Source organism: Stenella coeruleoalba, assembly GCF_951394435.1.
Source record: "Stenella coeruleoalba genome assembly, chromosome: 19".
NCBI lineage: Eukaryota > Metazoa > Chordata > Mammalia > Artiodactyla > Delphinidae > Stenella > Stenella coeruleoalba.
This window is the reverse complement of record NC_137165.1, coordinates 16832202-16851952: the sequence shown is the minus strand read 5'-3', so window position 1 is coordinate 16851952 and position 19751 is coordinate 16832202. Positions and strand designations below refer to the sequence as shown.

The 19751-nt window shown below is 47.2% G+C and overlaps 1 protein-coding gene across 5 annotated transcripts in view; it reads right to left on the bottom strand.

The window, feature by feature from the left end:
• Nucleotides 1-19751, bottom strand: part of LYRM9 (LYR motif containing 9) — a 118976-nt gene that overhangs the window by 54879 nt on the left and 44346 nt on the right. For 2 of the 5 annotated variants that reach the window (XR_013825038.1, XR_013825039.1), the window contains exons 1-3: nucleotides 12040-12200; nucleotides 10281-10373; nucleotides 9230-9383 (exon numbers count right to left, since the gene is read on the bottom strand). Coding sequence is in view for 3 of the 5 variants with exons in the window: in XM_079904527.1 (XP_079760653.1) it covers nucleotides 9366-9383; nucleotides 10281-10373; nucleotides 12040-12165 (237 nt within the window). In the remaining 2 variants the exon portion in view is untranslated. Of the gene's footprint in view, nucleotides 1-8186; nucleotides 9384-10280; nucleotides 10374-12039; nucleotides 12201-15534; nucleotides 16234-19751 lie in introns of those variants that run through there. The other 3 variants (XM_079904528.1, XM_079904526.1, XM_079904527.1) reach the window with 2 other exon arrangements.

The window sequence follows — 19751 nt, the reverse complement described above, 5'->3', positions numbered from 1 at the left end:
ATTCCCTCATCTGCAAAGTGAGGCGAACAATAGCACCTACCTCTCAGAGAAAATTTAAGTAAAGCACTTACAGCTTTACTGCCTGACGGGTAATAAGTATTAAAAATACATTAACTCATAAAAGTCATTCCAGAACACCTCTCCCAGCCCCTCTTTCCCCTCTACCATTTTCCCCGCTGCCTTCTTTCGTTTCCCCTGCAAAACCTAAAAAGGTGGCGTTTTCAAAAATCCCTGCCTGCAGCAATGCCTCGTCTTTCTTCCTTTTGTTCCTGAGGACAGAGAATAAGTTGGGAGACCACCCTCCCTTGACCACGGAGGAAGCTAAAACATAAAGGACCCCAAATCCTATTAATGATGGTTGGGCCATTTAAAGAAAAATCATACAGTGAAATTGACTTCTGGCGGCAGAGTACAGGTCTATGAATTTTAACACATGTAGAGATTCATGTGACTGTTACCACAATAGGATACAAAACAGCCATTTCACCCCCAAAATGGCCCTCATGCTACCCCTTGATAGACACATCCTCCCTCCACCTCCAACCTCTGGTAACCACTGATCTGTCCTCCATTGCTGTAGTTTTGTCTTTTTGAGACTGTCATATAAATGGAATCATAACCTATGTACCTTGGTTACATGTAATCTATGCTTCTCTCAGCATAACGCCTTTGAGATTTACCCAAGTTGGTTCATGCATCAACAGTTAGTTCCTTTTGATTGCTGAGTAGTATTCCATGTTTGGGCCCTTTGAAGAGAATACTCAGACATCCTTGGTGCTATTTCTTTGTGAAGGTTGCCTTAGTGAAATTCAAAGCAATTGGTTCCAAGTAATAAAGGATGTATTTTTAAATAATTTCTTCAGCCATGTGCTCCATTCTTAGCTAATTTTTACCCTGTGGGAGGGTGATCCCCAAAAACATATAATCTAAATGTATGTGCTTCCCCAGTTGGGAGATGAATCATTGAGGGAGAAGTACAGTAGCTATCACTGGCGCCCAGCCTCCTCACGTGCTTCTCCTGCCTCCAGCCAGGTTCCAGGCTGCCCACGTGGTCTCACAGGCAGCCATACTGTGGCTATTCTGTGACAGCCTCCAAAGCCATCTCTGTGCCTACATCTGGTGGTCTTGGTTTCAGCTGTCTGATGCCTTCCTACTGCTCCCCATGAAGAGAGCCAGTCATGTCTTTGGGGGTTCTTCACTGCTATGTTCACATCACTATCCTTTTTTTTTTTGGCCACACCGCACAGCTTGCAGGATCTTAGTTCCCTGACCAGGGATCGAACCGGGGCGCTCGGCAGTGAAAGCACAGAGTCCTAACCACTGGACTGCCAGGGAATTCCCCACATCACCCTCCTTGATTTCACTCCTGTGAGCCCATTCATTCCTGTGGCTTGTTTCTCCCGTCATGATTCCATTGCTCTCACTGAGAAGACACTCTCCTGACCAGAGGTTTGGGTTTTTTTCGCTTCACTGAGATATAATTGACATGCAACATTGTGTACAAGTTTAAGGTGTACGACATGTTGATTGGATGCACTTATATGTTGCAAAGTGATTACCACCATAGCATTAGCTAATACCTCTATCACCTCATAAAATTACCATTTCTTTTTTTGTGTTGAGAACATTTAAGATATATTCTCTTAGCAACTTTCAAGTTTATAATACAGTATTAGTAGCTATAATCACCATGCTGTACATTAGACCCCACAGAACATATTCATCTTACAATTGGAAGTCTGTCCAACATACCTCCTTTTACCCCACACCCCAGCCCCTGGTAACCACCACTCTACTGTCTATGAATTCAGTGTTTTAGGTTCCTCAGATAAGTGGTATCATATAGTATTTGTCCTTCTCTGTCTGACTTAACTTCACTTAGCATAATGCCCTCAAGGTCCACCCATGCTGTTGCAAATGGCAGGACTTCCTTCTTTCTCGTGACTGAATAATATTCCATTGTATATTTACATATATCACATCTTCTTTATCCATTCATCCACTGACAGATACTTAGGTCATTTCCATATCTTGCTATTGTGAATAATGCTGCAGTGAACATGGGAGTACAGGTATGTCTTCTAGATCCTGATTTCAATTCCTTTGGCGATACACCCAGAAGTGGGATTGCTGGATCATATGATAACTCTATTTTTAAGTTTTTTAAAGGAACCTTCATGCTGTTCTCCGTAATGGCTACACCAGTTTACATGCCCACCAACAGTGCACAAGGGTTCTCTTTTCTCCATATCCTCACCAACACTTATCTCTTCTGGCCATAGTTAAAATTCTTTTATCAGAATCCTGAACAAAGTGACCTTGCTCTTGCAATGTCATATTGCGACCTAATTATTAAAAGTCTTTCATTTTTACTCTCCCTCAGTCCCTGATTCTAAGATTGATGAGAATGGCTTCTCCTGAGCTGAGCTGGGGGAACGTTTTTAGTGTTGCACCTCAGTGTTGCTTCCAAAGTTGTCCTTCCTTCAGCCAGTGTCTGACTTAAAGCATATTGTTTTTATCTTCCCAAAATTTAAGTTCCCAGCTCACTGGGTGTGGTGGATGGTCTCCAAAGGTGGCCACCATCAACGTCTCTCCTCATTGTATGTGCACGCTACTTGTTCCATCAAGATGTACAGTCTATTTCCTTTTTCCTTGAATCTCGTTCTGACCACCAGAACGAGGCAGAAGTGTCACTCTAGTCCTAGCCTTTAAAAGGATGTGAAAAAGGTGAGGCTCTCATGCTCTCTGAGGAAGGCAGCCACCACAGAGTAAAGAAACGCATGGTCTTCTGAATGAGAGACCACATAGGGAAAGAGGGAGGCCCCACAGAGGAAGGCCATGGTGCCAGACATGTATTTGAAGTCTTCCTGAACCTTCCAGCTCAGCCCAGCCACCATCTGAATGCAGCAGACTGAGTGACCCAGCTGTCACTACTTGTCACCACCCAGACAAGCCCTTCCTGAATTCCTGAGCAACAGAATAATGAGAAATAATAAGTCATGGCGGTTCTGAGCCACTAAATTTTGAAGTAACTTGTTACCCAGCAATAGATAAGAAAAACATTGAAAGACAATCCCCCAAGTTTTCAAGAGGCAACTTTTGCCCTTTTCCTTGCTTCAGCATCTCAGTCCAGAGCCAAACCTGTGTTTCAATTTGTCTTCATGCCTCCCAGAAGGGCTTGAGGGTCTTCGTGCAAATAGAATCCCTGGTAGCTTCTGTCATGTGCCCTGACCTGCAAACTCCCACCTGTGACATGAAGACATGATTCCTTCTCTCTCCTCAGATTTCTGTTATGATGGGAGCTTTTAGGGAGAAGTTAAAATGAGTTTGTTCTCCCTAATCAGTGAAATAATGTACAGAAAGAAATCAGCCTGAAAGCCCAAACTGGCTCCAGACAACCTCCAGTGCAGGGAGACCCCATGCAATTAACAAGCATAGGAGCTACATTTATTTAGTGCTACCTGTGTACCAGGCTCCAGCTAAGTATGTTAGGTGAAGCATCTCACTGAATCCTCAGAACTACACTGGGAGACAGCTATTATTTTTATCTCCATTGTACAAATGAGACAAGTGAGGCTTAGTAAGATTAAGTAACTTTCCCTAAGTCACATAGCTATTAGCCCATCTTTTAATAAGATCAGATGTCTTTTTCTGGGTTGTGGTAGCCGTATACACATCAGAGAGGCACCTCAGTTCAGTGCTTTCAGCCACAGAAAATGCCAAGGAGAAGACCCCAGAGCTTTCCAACACTTTTCATTCCCTGACACACATAAAAAGTGACAATATAAGTAGGGCACACTGGGATAATGGGTTAAGGTTGCTTCAGGTAGAGGTGACAAGCCTAGGGCACTCCAGTTGGGAAACTCAAACTTTTTGTAATCCAAAGTCACTTCATTTCCCCAAGTCCTTTGTACCTCTTAGACTTCTAAGAGGGGATGAGGATAAAAAACTTTTTCTAAATATAACTTAAAGTAGATAGGTTATCATCTCAGAGCCTTTGGAAGAGCAGCCTTCAACCTCTAGACAGGGCCCAACCTGGGAGATGTGTGTTTTCTTTTTTTTTTTTTTTAATATATTTATTTTTGGCTGCATTGGGTCTTCGTTGCTGCACACGGGCTTTCTCTAGTTGCGGCAAGCAGGGCTACTCTTTGTTGCTGTGCGCGGGCTTCTCACTGTGGTGGCTTCTCTTGTTGCGGAGCATGGGCTCTAGATGCACGGGCTTCAGCAGTTGCAGCACACAGGCTCAGTAGTTGTGGCTTGCGGGCTCTAGAGCACAGGCTCAGTAGCTGTGGCACACAGGTTTAGTCGCTCCGCGGCATGTGGGATCTGCCCAGACCAGGGATCAAACCCGTGTACCCTGCACTGGCAGGCAGATTCTCAACCACCGTGCCACCAGGGAAGCCCGAGATGTGTGTTCTTGAGATGTGACCTTGGACAAATGTCTTAGCCTCTCTCGGCTTGTTTCTCTCTGAAGAAAAGTGAGAACTGCCCCAAAGGATTACAAAGTGAGCACAGTGGGTAAAGAAGGCATGAGGATTGGCCCTCATTCCCAGTAGAAAAATTCAGCCTTGGACACCACTGGAAAGAGAAGATAATTGTTCCCTTCAAAAGAAACTAATCAAGAAGGAGAGAATTTTCTAGAAATTAATGATAGTATGGGTATTACCTTCCAGATGCTTTGGGATTTATTCAGTTTTCTCCTGGCATTTTGTTTTATTTTTAGGAGTTTTATTGATGTAACTCACATACCACACAATTCACCCATTTAAAGTATACAATTCAGTGGTTCTTAACATACTCACAGAGATGTACAACCTTCACCATAATCTAATTTTAAAATATTTTCATCACTCCATAAGGAAACCCCACTCTTCCCAACACCTACCCCTCCCAGCCCCGAGGCTAATCTACTTTATGTCTCCATAGATTTGCCTGTTATGGATATTTCACATAAATGGAATCATACAATGTATCTTTGTATTTTGCGACTGGCTTCTTTCACTTAACGTAGTGTTTGCAAGGTTCATCCATGTTGCAGGGTGTATCGGTACTTCATTCCTTTTTATTACTGAATTACATACTATTGTATAACTACACTGCATCTATTTATCTATTCATCAGTTGATGGATATTTGGGTTATCTGGGTTTTTTTTTTTTTGCTATTATGAATAAAGCCATGAACGTTTGTGTACAAGTGTTTTGTGTGGATGTATGTCATTTCCCTCGGGTATATACATAGGAGTAGAATTGCTGAGTCATATGGTAACTCCATGTTTAACATTTTGGGAAACTTCCAAAATGTTTTCTAAAGCAGCTGCCCCACTTTACACTCCTACCGGCAGTGTGTGAGGGTTCCAAGCTCCTCAAGCAGCAGTTTCTGACACAGCCAATTATGCACAGGGGCCTAGACCAGAGAGAACATGAAATCAACACTGCAGCTAAGATGAAAAAAAGAATGAGAGTGTTCATTGACCTACATGCCTAGAGGCCGGAGCTTGAGGCTAGACTGACAGGTTGGAGCCTTGGGCAATTCTCCTTATCACTCCAATTCAAGAATTTTAAAGATTTACGGTAATAGTAAGGTGAAAATGTCAGAAAAGACATGTTTCCAAAGTCATTCACCGTTTCTCAGCCAGACTTGTCAGCAGCAAATGTTATGTGTGTGTGTGTGTGTAAATGTGGGCTAATGTCTATAAATAGAAAACTTCCAGGAAAAAAAAATATTTTTTTTAGTTTGATTAAAAAACTAGATTCCTATGGATAATCCTGGGTCCCCAAAATGAAATCTCTCCGTACATCTCCAGAAACCATACAGATCAATCAGCAGAGCAATTAAACCACCCAGAACACAACCTTAATGAAACGATAGATGGAATTTTTGATACACAAGAGGTGCTCAATGTTCACTGAATTAATGAATAAACGGCAAAACAGCAGAGGAAATGAAGAAATGAAGTGTGATTATCATGCTAGATCCACATTCTACTAATTCTGACACACTGGCCTTATGAGCCAAAATCAATAGGAAAATGTAATTGGGATCCAGGTTAAGGCCTTAAATTTAGGTACCCTACCAATACCTGGCATGGTGCCTTGCACACAGTACGAGCTTCACATGCATTTGCTGAATGGGTTGAAGTCATGATCCTTGCCACTGGAACTCACTATCTTGTGGAACAGAGAGACCTTTAATTCCATAAATACCATCCTGTCTGAGAAGTACAGGGGTCTATATGGGTAGCAGTGGGTCCCAAAGGAGGGGCATGCCCTTGAGTGGGCACTTGGATAGCTTCATTCAGGATCAGGTTTCTCCAAACCATCAGAATATCTCTATCTCTACCTCCTGTTAATCAGCTGCTGTCAATACCATGGAGACACAGCATCTCTGAAGAGAACGAATCCCTTTCCATTGACATCTGGGGAGGCACCCGTTCCCGTTCAGCTTTGAGTAATGAATGCACAAAAGGAGCTGCATTAGAACTCTGAAACTGACTAGGGCTCATAACCTTGAGGTTGGCTGAGCCCAAGAGCCCCTATGCCTGTTAATTTCAGCCACTGGCCCAAAGCAGGCCTCTCTAATCGCCAATCTCATCTACTGCTATTCCCAACCTGATGTGGGTTTTCCTACCCCCACTGCTGACCTCTCTCTTGCCGTGTCCATGATGTTCTCTGGCACCCTTGTACCTTGCAAATAAATTCCTCACTCTCCCAGCACCCCAACCTGTTCATGCCATACATATTTGCCCATGCTTCTCCTCCCATCTGGAATGCTCTACTTGCCTCACTTATTCACCTGAAAAAACATTCTTTTCTCTATGAAGACTGAGCTTAAGCATTACGTCTCCTATGAAGGTGTTCTTTGCTTCCCCTAGCATCGTGTCTTCTAAGATTTTTTTCATGTTAACTGCCGAATGCAAACCAATCAGATGACACTGGTTCTTTAAAAAATGAATACAATCTTAGGCCAAATTAACAAAGGCATGGTATCAAGAAGGGAGGTAAAAACCTACTTTGTATTCTGCTTTATTCAGTGTACATATAGAAACAGTGATTTTCAAGTATGGTCCATGGACTCCTGGGAATCCCCGAAATCCTTTCAGGGGATTCTCAAAGTCAAAACTACTTTCATAATAATATTAAGACTTTATTTGAGCATCAGTGATAAGAACACACACACACACACACACACACACACACACACACACACCCCAGTGCTTGGCCAAGAAATAATCACCACCTCACAGCCTCCCCCATTATTAAAAAGCAATAAACACTCTAACAAAAGAGAGACATCAGGTTGCCTGGTATTATCATTCTCCCATTCAACAAATGCTTACAGCTCACCACCTGGGCAGCAGGCACACAGCTGGCCCAGAAGATTTTGCACTTACCAGCACATGGTCCCTGCCCTCCAGGGGTTCACTCTCAGGTGGGAGACAATTACATAAAGAGATGATTGTAGAACTGTCTCTTCCGTCCACAGGGTCTCAACCACACTGAACAGCGTGGGAGCTCCTGAGCAAGTGGTGCTATTTGGAGCCTTTGCTTAAACTGCCCCTCTGCCTGGCATGCCCCTCCACTCCCGCCCCACCCCCAAGTTAGCAACGGCCGCCCACCCGTGCCCCCTTCTCTGACAGCGGGTTTCCCACTGCAGCAGATCCCAACTGGAAGAGGGGAGATACCACCACCTTAATTCAAGTTCTGAATTTTTATTTTTACCTAGGATTGGACATTTCAATTAACGAATTAGGACTCTGAAGAATGATCCCTCCCAGGCAGCTTTCTGTTCGCCTATCTCTAATCCTCAGCATCTAGTATGACAGCACACAGTAGGGAACAACATACACCAGAGCTTTCACAAATTGATGTATTTACTTCATTATCTGCTGATCAGCTGAGTGCTCGTGGGGGTATCTCAGTCACTTTAAGTCCCATGACTGCAAGGACACAGATGTGCGCCAGCTCATCCTCGGGCTGAGAGTCCTCGGGGGACACTCGCATCCTGGTGTGGCTTCTCCCCGTATCTCCTGGCTGCTCTGCCCACTCCGGCCAGTTACCCCGACATTCCCTGCTGCTCTCCCTCCCTCCCTCCCTCTCACCCTTCCTTCCCTCTTTCCCTGCTGCTCTCCCTCCCTCCTCCCTCCCTCCCTCTCACCCTTCCTTCCCTCTTTCCTGGCTGCTCTCCTTTCCCTCCTAAATCTATAGTGTTTGGTACATTCACAGACCTGGCTTAGCAGTTTTGTGACCTTGAAAAGGGGCTCAACCCCTCTGAGCTCCCTTCTCCCTGGCTCCCCAGGCCGGGTTCTGGGTGAAGCACTTGGTGTACATTAGGGCTTATGACTCCTCACCGTGGCCCCCTGTGGTAGGTATGGTCATTACTCCGCTGGACAGGCGGGGAAACAGAAGCTGAAGGAGAGGAGGTAAGTGACCCAAGAGTAACTTGTGTAGAGTTGGGATGTGACCCAGGTCTGCATTCTCCACTGATTTCAGGCTCACAATAACCTCATGACTGCTGGCTTGCTCCTCCCCGCTTTCCTGCTAAGATGGAGTAAAGTAGGCAAGGGCCGCTCAAAACAGATCACAGGTCCACACAGCCTGAACGCGCCGGCATCTACTGCAGCTGCTCTGGCGTTCTTTGTTTCGCCACTCTGGCAAGGACCAGGGTTTCTGCCTCTCTGGGTTGGTGTCAGGAAGAGCAGCTGCTGGGCGGACTGCTGGGCACAGTGCACCTGCAGGGGATCAGAGGCCTGGGGTGATAGGCAGGGACGGGACCAGCCCACAAGGAACTAAGACCTGATGTGGAGAGAGCTAGAGAGATGTGTGAGCACCGTGGGAGCAGCAGAGGACGGCTTCCTCAGAGGGATGTTTACTGGCCCCACCGCATACCATGTCCTACGTCAGGCTCTTTGATTTCATCTTATCTAATCCTAATGAAGGAGGAAACTGGACTTGAAGCCAACACCCTTGAAAAGCCGCTGAGCTGAGATTCAAATCCAGATCTGTCTGGTTGTTAAACCCATGCCCTGCCCTCTGTACAGGAAGCTATATGAGGGCACGCCAGCTCTGGGTCTCAAAGAATGATGCCCAGAGTAAATGAATCGCTTTCAGTGCAAAGTGAGAAAACACATTCTCCCCAAATCTCACATCATAACCAGCTGGAAAAGCAAACATAAGGGAGACACAAACATGGCAAGAAGATCCGTCTGAGCAAATGTCTGCTTCTCCTACCCCTGACTTCCTGCTCCCAGCCAACGAGGCTAGTGGATGTTCCAAAACTGCTGCTGCTGCTGCTTAGGGCCGGGCGAAGCGAGGGCTCTCAATATCAGTGTCTCCAAGGCAGCTGCACTCACTACGTCCTGGAGTCTCAGTTTTGTTTCTTATACTGTAAGACAGAGAGATCATTACGAGCGGGTGAGGGAAGCCAGCGGGGGGAGGGAGGACCCGGGAAGTCCTGAGAACTGTGGTCACTAGGCCTCAGCCGCCTCCTGCAAGGGCTTCTTAGAGGCAGTGGAACCCGGTCAGCAGGCATCAGACGGTCATGTCTCTAGCTGGTTCCAGCAGAAAAGGAAGCTGATGGGGTTGGGGAGAGAGGATGAGAAAGACACTGGGAACATTGGAATTGAAAATTGTGGTGTGTCCAGTCTTCCCATCAAGCTGAGTCTCGTTCAGAAGAAACAAAAAATCTCCGGTTATAGAAGACAACATTCAGAAACCAACTAGTCCCATCACTGAGTTTAAAAAACAAATCCTGGACCCCACCTCTGGAGATCTGATTCAGAAGGACAGAGTGGTGGGGTGTGCTCCAGCTCTCAAGGCTGTTCTAATATCAAGTGTAAGGACCAGCAAGCCTGTCTGTATTCCTGACTCCCTTCCTGCCTCTACCAAAACAGATACTCGAATGTTTCCTAAGTAACCCTGCCTCACCCAGCTTTCCTCTCTGAGCCGTCGCAAGGCTGCTGCCAGCTCTGGCACTATTGCTACCAGCAAGACTGTTCTCTTCCTTCTTCCTGTGGCCCCATCTCAGCTTATTCAGCACTGTGAGGCAGAAGTTTGCCTTTAGGGATTAAGGATGCGCACCCCCTTGCAGAAAACGCAACCAGAAGGGCATCTGCCATCACCTTTGGGCTTCTGGGGAGGGGAGGGGAGCGGCTGGTGAGGGGAGGGGGGCCTCCACAGCGCTGATCGGTCTCAACTGTGGGGCAGGGGCGACCCCTGGTGGTCACGGAGATTACAGCCCTCAACCCCAACTCGCAGGTGGAAGTCGGAGCTGAGCACTCACCTTGTTCAGGATCCAGTCAGCATCTTCAATGGCTCTTTTAATAATCTGCTGGATCCTCTCAGGGCTGTCTTCATCCGAATGAACTCGGAAACTCTGGAGGTTTAAGCATAGGGAAAGATGACTAGGCAAAAATCACAGGACTGGCAGCTTCAGAGCAGCAGTTGTGGGCCAGGCACACTGTGGGCACTGTACACTCAGCATCACTCTTACCCCTCCACAGACAGTTACGATGATCACACCCTGAGATGAGGAAACAGGCTCAGAAACTCTACCTTGCCGTTAAGCAATGGCACCAGCATTTGAATCCTGGACTATCTGACTACACAGCCTGTACTCCTACAAGCAGCGCATGCGTGAAAAGGAAGACTGGCCCCAAGCTACCCCAAATCAAGCTGGGCCCAAAGGTTATCGGGTAGCAGAGGCCTAAGGGAAACTTCCATCTCTCTGCTTCGTTTGCTCTTCCCAGGAAGCTGCTTTCACCAGGCTGAGCTCTCTGCATGGCTGCACCACAGAGAAGAGCAGAGTTTCTCCAGACCCATGCTGGAAAGCCATGCAGGGAAGGGAGGGGCAGTGGAGAGGGTGGCTTTGGAAAATCCAGCCAGGCCCAAAGCAGAGCAATGCAGGGCTGCTGTTTGCTTTGACCAGATGTTCGCCTTTGAAAAGCAACATGAGATTCAGGTTCACTGGTGTGGCTCTCATGGTCCTTCAAAAGAACTGGTTACTTCCTCTGATATGTCACTCTCAACCCCACACGTCCTCCTACTTATCTTTAGGAGCACCTCAAATGCTCACCTCCAGGAAGTCCTCCCAGACTCCCTCAGACAGCTAACTACTCCTTCTCTATGTTTCCACAACCCTCTGTTACTACCTCTATTTTTTTACTTTCCATACTATATTTATATAAACTTCAGCTTTTAACTTTTTATTTGGAAATAATTTTTAATCTACAGAAAAGCTGCAAGAATATTACGAAAGAATTCCCTACCAGAATCACCAACTGTTACTATTTTGCCACATTTACTTTATCATTCTCTGTATGGGTTTGTATAAAAATTTTTGGAAGCATTTAAAGTTTCAGGTATCATGACCTTAACCCCTGAATACTTTGGGTATGTAAGCAAGGGCATTATCTTACATAACCACAGTAATCAACTTCAGAAAATTGAACACTGATATAATACTGTTATCTAATCTACAGTCCATATTCCAGCTTCATGAATTTCCCCAATAATGTCCTTTACAATCATTGCTTTTTCTGGTCCAGGATCCAATCTGGGATCACTCCTTACACTTAGTTGTCACATCTCTTTAGTCCCCTTTAAACCAGAGCAGTCGTCTGCCTTTGTGTTTCAGGACGTTGACACACTTGCTGAGCACAGGCTGGTTATGTGGTAGACGGTTGCTCAGTTTGGGTTTACCTGATGTTTACTCATGATTAAATTCAGGTTGTGCATTATTGGCAGGTATGCCTGTCAAAATGATGTTATGTCTCACACTCTATTTTAATTATCTGTTTAGCTGCCTTATTCAAGCCCTGGCACAGAGCTGCTGTGCTGGGTGCATCCTGTTTCCGGAACAGAAACCAGAGAGAGGAGCTGGGCTGGCCAGCACTGCTTTCCGGTGGCTCTTACGGAACTGCCACCCCCAACCCCACCACCAGAAAAACCATCCCTGCCCACTGCCCCTGGCCCCCAACCCTGTGATAGGCCCCCTGTTACAAGAAGCCCCCCACCCCAAGCCCAGTGGACCCTACTCCCACCTGCCTGACAGCATGCTTATAATGCTCCTGGATGCCCTTGGTTGGCAGCTGCCGGCAACAGCGCAGCAGGTATCGGTAGAGCTGCAGCGGCCTCTGGACCAGCTCTGCCCCCGGTAGCGGGGCCATCTGCAAGGCCTCTGTCCCTGGAAAACACAGAGCATCACTTCTAGGCATCAAGCCAATACTCAGCCCTGGCCCCCAGCTTCCAGCGCTCTGGGAAGCAGATGTATTTGATACAGTACGGAGCCAGGTCCCCAGGGAACCCAGACCCCGAGCTCAGGCTGGGCATTCGGTCCTGCAGAAGTCTCAGCTCAGAGCAGGCCTGCAAGGACCAAAGGTGAGAGGCACAGCCTCATCCTGTCGTCTTCCTTCTGGAGACCAGCTTCAGGTGGTGGATGAGAAGGTGTCATGCCAGGAGGAATAAGGGAGATGAGCAGGAAGATCCTGCGTCACAGTCACTGAGAAACCAGCTGACTTCAGGCAACAGAGGGAAGAATGCCCAGAGGTCTGAGCCTCGCTACTCGAAGTGTGGTCCTGGACCAGTAGCATCGACATCACCCATGAGCTAATTAGAAACGCAATGTCACCCCAGACCTACTGGACAGAACCTGCAATTTAACAAGATGCTCCAGAGGAGCCTGCCTGGACCTCTACCACAGCATCTTGCCTGTGCCCCTGCCTGAAGCCTGTCACTCCCCCAGTCGCCCCCACAGTGACGCCAGAATGAGTTTTGGAACCAGTTTCTCGGCTCACCCCAGAGTCAGACACAAGGAACTTCTCCCAGACCCTTTCAGCCGGCAAGTAGGTCACCTCTTGTGCCTTTGCACACACAGCCCCCTCAGCGTGGAGCTCCCTTCCCCGTCTCCTCCATGTGAGGAACTTGTGTCCATCCTTCCAGGGCCAGGTCAGTGTCTCTTCCTCTGGGAAGCCCTTGGTGACTGTCCCTCCCTGGGGGGGTGCAGTGCCACGTTCCTGGAACTGTAACAGCGCTTCCCACACTGCTGGGGATTCATCAGCTGCCAGACCTACTGAGCCTGGCCCGGGCCCCAGTGCTTCGTGCCCTGTTTGTTGAACTGGACTGAATGGAATCTGTTATCTCCTCTGCACAGATTTCCCCTCTCTGAGAGAGAGAAGCTCACTGTGTTCCAAATGCAGAAGCTAACAGACCAAGATTAAGTGAGGGGCCTTAGTTTTAAAGTAACATAAAAAGAAGACAATCCCCACCCACTCAAAAAAAAAAAGAGAACCCGAATACTAAATCTAAATACTAATCTATCTCAAATTAGGAAAGGACACTTGCTAAGGAGCTAGTTTCAGAGGCTCCTTCATTCCATTTCCAGCATATGATCTTCCTGGCAACAATAAATGTCTGTCTCTACAGTTTAAATTTGCCCATTGCTCCTGGTACTATGGCCTTTCACTCTGACACTGGGGTGGGCAGGTGGCCGCCTGCCCCTCCCCAATCCTCCCACCTGGTAACATCCTGGGATGAGCCACTGGGAATCTACCCCTTCAGGTCTCAGCCCACAAGGTCTGGGTGGGGCTCCACTCCAGGCCTGACCAATCAGAGCCCTTTATCCACACGGTCACAAGGACTGGTTCACAGATGGGCACATGACAAACTGGTCCAATCAGCAAATCTCAACACCTCTGCAGGAGTGAGTGGAAAGGCTTCATTCTTTCCCTCTAGACTTGATGCTGAGAGGACTTCACCCTCAGGGAAGCCATCTTGCCTCCTCTTGAAGCCTGAGATTGAAGCCACACAGCAGACGGCAGAGCTGAGACCCTGATTGAAAGCAAGTCTAAAGAAGTCACCTGAGTCCCAAAACCGTGCACCTGAAGGCAGTCCCAGATTTGCCTAGGGTCCCAACAAGCCGCAGGTTTGGGTTTGTTGTTTTGTCACTTGCACCCAAGAATCCTAACTGATGGACAGATCTAGCCCTCCCAAATTCTGCTTCACCAGTGAGCTCTGACGGTTCCAGCTCTAAGAAAGAGTGCAAACAGGGCAGGGCTCTTCAAGGTTCTCTTGCCACGTATATCAACCTGCCAGTCCGACTAGTCACACTTCAGCACAACAAACAGAGGGGAGCCACATATCATGGGGACAGAGACCTTCAAGGGCTACCACAGAGGACATACCACCGAAGACTAATGGGCAGACTCCACTGGCAGGCTTTCCCAAACTATATAAAGTGCTAATCAAATATTGTAAAATGCTAGTCGTGTAACAGATGGTTACCATCTGCAGTCTTTAAAATTAACACTTGGAAAGAACACAACTTTGTTACATTACTTAAAAACCCAAGCAATACTTAGAAACCAACCCGGCAAGTATGGGCGGGAGATTATTTTCAGCTCAATTATAATACTTAGTCATTCTCAGTAATAACTAGAAGAGAATGCCTGTGTGGGTCCACTCAGATGAGTTAAACTAAAAATGTTTTAATTTAATTTAAAGCATGGGTTTGCTATTAAGGCACAATGAACCTCCCAGCATCATTGTTAAATCTGTAGTCAAACCCTGTAGCCCTGGGAACCCTTGCTTCGCATATCCTGCTCTTTGGATTTGACCTTGGCCTCCCCACCTGAGCTCCCTGCCTCTGTAAAGACACCTCTGTCTTCCCAGGCAACCAAACCAAAGCCATCACAGAGACAACCTGCCTTCTCCTCAATCCCCACGCCACTGGTCTCTAAGTCCTATCAAATTCTACCTCTGGACGCCCCTCAAATCTGTCCCCTCCTCTGTACTTCCACTGCACATCCTCGGTTCAGACTCTTATCACAACTCAGGCAGACACCTGCAAGAGTTCCCAGCAATCTATTGTCTGACAATCTGTTCTCCACTCAACAGCCAGAGTGAATCTTTCCAAAACATAAATCTCAGCATGTCACGTTCCTGCCTAAAACCCCTGATGTCCATCCCATCCCTATCACTCATGACAACTTTTCCCAAAACATGGGACAAAGATGAAAATATTTTAAGCAGTATATGGAACATCCTTTTATTGTCATGCTTTTATATTTATTTTCATGTGTAATGAGAAAAAAAATTCCATAATCTCATAGGTATTATGGCTTACAACAGTTTAAAAAATGAACGGGCAGAAAGGTGATTTTTAAAAATGTATCAAGCAAGTAAGAATGCAGTTGAAATCTGGATATGCCAAGAATCATGAAAGTGGCATTGAACTCTGGAAAAGCACTGGTCTACAGTATAAAATCCATGCTGCTTTCTATGGCCTCCAAGACCCCCTCTTGCTCTGGCCCCTGCCCACCACCCCGCATCACATCACCCAACCCTGGCTGCTGAGTCCAGGCAAACTGAACTCTGATGGCACACGACAGCCTGTGTCATGTTTGCCTGCTATAGTCTCAGCACCGTGACAGAATGCTTGGCATATAACAGATGTATTAAGGTTCTCCAGAGAGGTAGAACCAATCAGATACATATACAGAGAGAGAGAGAAAGAAAGAGATTATAAGAGATTGGCTCACACGACTATTGAGGCTGGAAAGTTCAAAATCCGCAGAGCTGATATATCCCAGTTTGAGTCAGAAGGCCGGAAGCTGCTGCAGAACCAGGAAGAGCCAGTGTCCCAGCACGAAGGCTGCGTCAGGCAGGAGAATTCTCTCTCTCGGTAGGGAAAGGACTATTCAGGCTTTCCAGTGCTTGGATGAGGTCCACGCACGTGAGGGAGGGCAATTTACTTTATTCAGTCCCCTGATTTAAATGTTAATCTTATCCAAAAACACCTTCACAGACACACCCAGAATAATGTTGGGCCAAATATCTGGGCACCCCATGACCCAGTCAAGTTGACCCATAAACTTAACCATCACACATGGCTTTCCATCACCTAGTGAATAAAGTCTTAAGCTCTTTAGGCTGATGCCAATTCCGAAAGCATCCTTATCTGCCCAGATTCATCCCTCCTCACTCTTCTACCTGCCAGGCACATTGACAAAAACCACCTATAGTTCCTTGAATGATAATAACAATCGTCATCATCATCGTCATCATTTACAGTTATTATTACAACTGCCTTGCTGAATACTTACCATGTGATAGGCACTATTCTAAAAATGCACAAGAATTAACTAATTTTAATCTTCTCAGTAACTCTACAAGAGGTACCATTATGCTCTCCTTTTACATATAAAGAAATGGAGGCAAAAAGAAGGGAGGAAATTTGTCCAAGGTCACACAGCTGTGAGAGCAGAAGCCAGGCTTTCCATATGGGAAGTCTGGCTCCAGAGCCCACGATGAGTGCTTTCTGGAACACTAGCCCCTGCCCCAAAAGGACTTTTATTCATCCTGTATTACATTTCTGTGGTTCTTCCTAACAGCTTCCTTCACCCCCAATTTTCTTGTTAAGGGATGACTCCTTCCCATTGAGTGTGGCCCGCTGAGACTGCCGCCAGTGGCTGCATCTCTCCCAGCCACAAGGAGAGCATCAGACCCAAACTAGGCCACTTGAGTATATGCCACCTCTGGAAATAGGGTCCTGAACATGGTTACAAAGAGCCGGCAAATGAGTTCATGTACCCCTGAGAAGTGTGTCCTGATCAGCTTCTTCCTGCTCTGAACTGTCCTTGAAGGTCCTGCTGCCTGGCCTTCCAGAAATGTCTGGATTCCTGCACAGTTCTCTAGGCTTCTCCCTTGATTCTGTGAGCTCCTAACACTCTTCCAATGATTTCTTTTTGGTTAATTCCTCCTATCCCTCTTACCCCCACACAGAACTAGACTCTCTTCTTTATTTGCGCATCCACAGGCTGTTGTACGTGCAGGAATCACCCTGTGTTTGCCTGTCCATCTCTCCCACCAGCCCACGAGGGCAAGGACTGTGTCAGATCCCCCACCTCAGTGCCTCAATGCCTAGCACAGTCCTGAGCACACAGTGGACTCCTCCATCAATGCTTGCTGACTGAATAACCTCAAAATCCAACCAATCCCCAAGCTTGAGCGAACAATAGCTCAGCCTTCTCCCTGCCTTCAGGCCCTGGAGGTCCAAATGTGGCCGAGACAGCCTGTGCTACTATAAAGTGAGGACCGCTGCTCTCTGCAGGGTCCTCCATGCCTCGGTACTCCTGGCCATCGCCTCTGGCAGAAACACCCTCCCTTTCCCACCCAAATACTCCAGGCCTCTTCCAGTCTCCTCAGCCTCCCTCCAGCTAACCAGCAGGAACTTCCGCAGGCCACTGACGCTTCCTACCTCACTCGGTCTGGAGAGGCCATCAGACGAGAATATCCTTGGCTCCCCACCACCATGAAATTCAGCCTCGCCTGAGAGCCGACTGATGTGTTAGGCATGGTGCAGTTTTACAACTACCCTCTGACAAAAAGCATTATAATCCCCACTTTGCAGATGTGGAAACTGAGGCTGAAAAGTGGGCTGACATGCCCACGGATACACAACCAGGGAGTGGTGGAGCTGAGATGTGGGCTCTGGCTCCAGCTCCAGTGCTCCAACCTCCCTGAGTTCTTGAAGGAAAGGGGGCCCCTCCTTTTCCAAGGACCCGTTAGGCTCTCAGAGACTCTCTCCAGGATTAATCCAACACCCTTCTGAAACGCCGACTCTTCAATCCCTCCCTATGCTCAGCCAGAATGAGCCTTTAAAAACAAAAATCTCATCTGTGAGCCCCTTGCTTGATATCCTTTAATGGCACCCACAGAACAAACGCTAGGGTCATTAGTATGTGTGCATGGTGATGGAGGGGTGGGGTGTTGAAGACTTTCCCCAATCAACCACCAACCTCTATCCCATCTGTAACCAAATCCCCACGCACTCTACGTTCTTCCCCGCTCAGTCTCCTCTGTCACTTTGTCACTCCCACAGTGCCTGGCACACAGTGGCCACTAATCAGAGGGGTGTCAGACTGAATCCTCCCTCTCCCCAACAACTTTCAGGCCACTTTTCTGTCCCTGAGTACTGACTGAGTGGAAGAGTGAAGCGTGTGGGCCCCAAACCATGGCAAGGCTGATGTGAGGATTAAATAAGAGACATAGATGCCTGGCAGCAGCTCACTGAATATGAGGTTCCTCTCCCAGGCCCTTCTCTGCCCCTGGAAGAGCAGCAAAAGGGAAAACAATACGTTATGATGCCCTTTTAATGCTTCTACCCAAAATAGGAATGGCCTGCTAAAGAAAGCCTCTGGTGCAGACTGAGGTCGGAAGAGGTTTGTGCATTTCATTGATTCAGTTAGCTCTCTATACATCAGAGAGAAAAAGAAATACATCTTTTTTTTTTTACGTTTAAATCAAACTACAGATCACGTGAAACTTTTTTAGCTTTTTCCCAAATCAGAACTGAGTTCTGGTTACTCATCCTGCGGCCACCAAAGTAGCAGGCTCTCAGGAAAAGGTGTTAACTTGAATGAACAAAAACAGGGCAAAGTAGGCCACCTTTCAAAAGCAGGATGCCAAAGAGCTGAAAGTGACCTTCTCCCACTTGGTGTCAAAGAATCTCTTCTCATGGCAGGGAGTCACCCACCTTTTCTCCCTCGAGGCAGGGCGCTGAAAGTCCTTTCGCTTCTGAGCTAAGATCTGCCCTGTAAAATTCTACTCGCCGTTCTGAGCTCTGCCCTTTGGGGCTAAAGTCTCCCTAACCTACCACCAAGTCCAGTCTGTCATTATTCAAAGTCAATCATCCCAGCCCCCCAGTCATATATTTTCCGAGATGAGCATCCTGAAGGTGCCGTAACCGCCAATGCTTCTCCATCTCATTGCCCTCCTCTTTCTGGACACACACACATCCCTTCATTATCCATATCACTCTTCAACACATTGTCCAGAGGGAAAAACCATGGTTTGCTTGTGTTCTGACCGGCTCCGTGGGCACTGGCGCTCACATGGCAATGCCACCTCCTTTACTTGGGAATCCAAGGAATGCGGCCCAGACTGCATTCTCTGCTCTGGCCCTCACATGGCCCTGGCATTCGGCTCAAAGGAACCTTTTCTCCATGAACTATTCTTAGGTCTGTTTCCCCATCTTGTATTTTATTAGTTCAGTCCAGAGTCACAATCTACCACAATCTCTGGGACACCTGATCCTGTCTGTTATCCAACTCAATTCAGCACAACAAAAGCACAGAAACAATCACATACGAGGTACAAAGCGGGTACAAAGAGAGAGAGAAAGCCCAGCAAGCTGTGTCAGTCACCCACGCAAGGCCATTCTGAGCATCTATCCCATGTGTGACTCTGGACTCAGCCCTAGGACCACAGAGATGAACGGCCTGACATGTTACACGGCTCTCCTACCCCTGGCCTCTGCAGAGCTGACGGCATGTCTTACTACCTACCATTCAGGGAGTGATTAGCATATGTCAGGGAGGTATTGACAGCTTTGCCTGTGTTATCTCAAGTATCCTCACAACAATCTTATGGAGTAGGTATCATTAGCCCCATTTTACAGATGAGGAAACTGAAACTCTTGAGAGGTTAAGTAACTTGCCAGAGGCCACACAGCTAGTACATGGTCAGGTAAGGAATCAAACCTAGGCCTATTTTATTCCAAAGCCCATGCCCTCACCTGCTTCTAACACTACCTATGTCTATATCTGAGCCACTCGCAAATGCTGCCCAGATCAGGGCTAAGGACCCCACCGAGAACTCTCCCCAGGGCTCCTTCAGGACCAGGTCCAAGCATTCATGAAAGCACCTGACTATACTACATCCAGTTCTTGGTTTTCAACCTTCTCCATAAACCCTT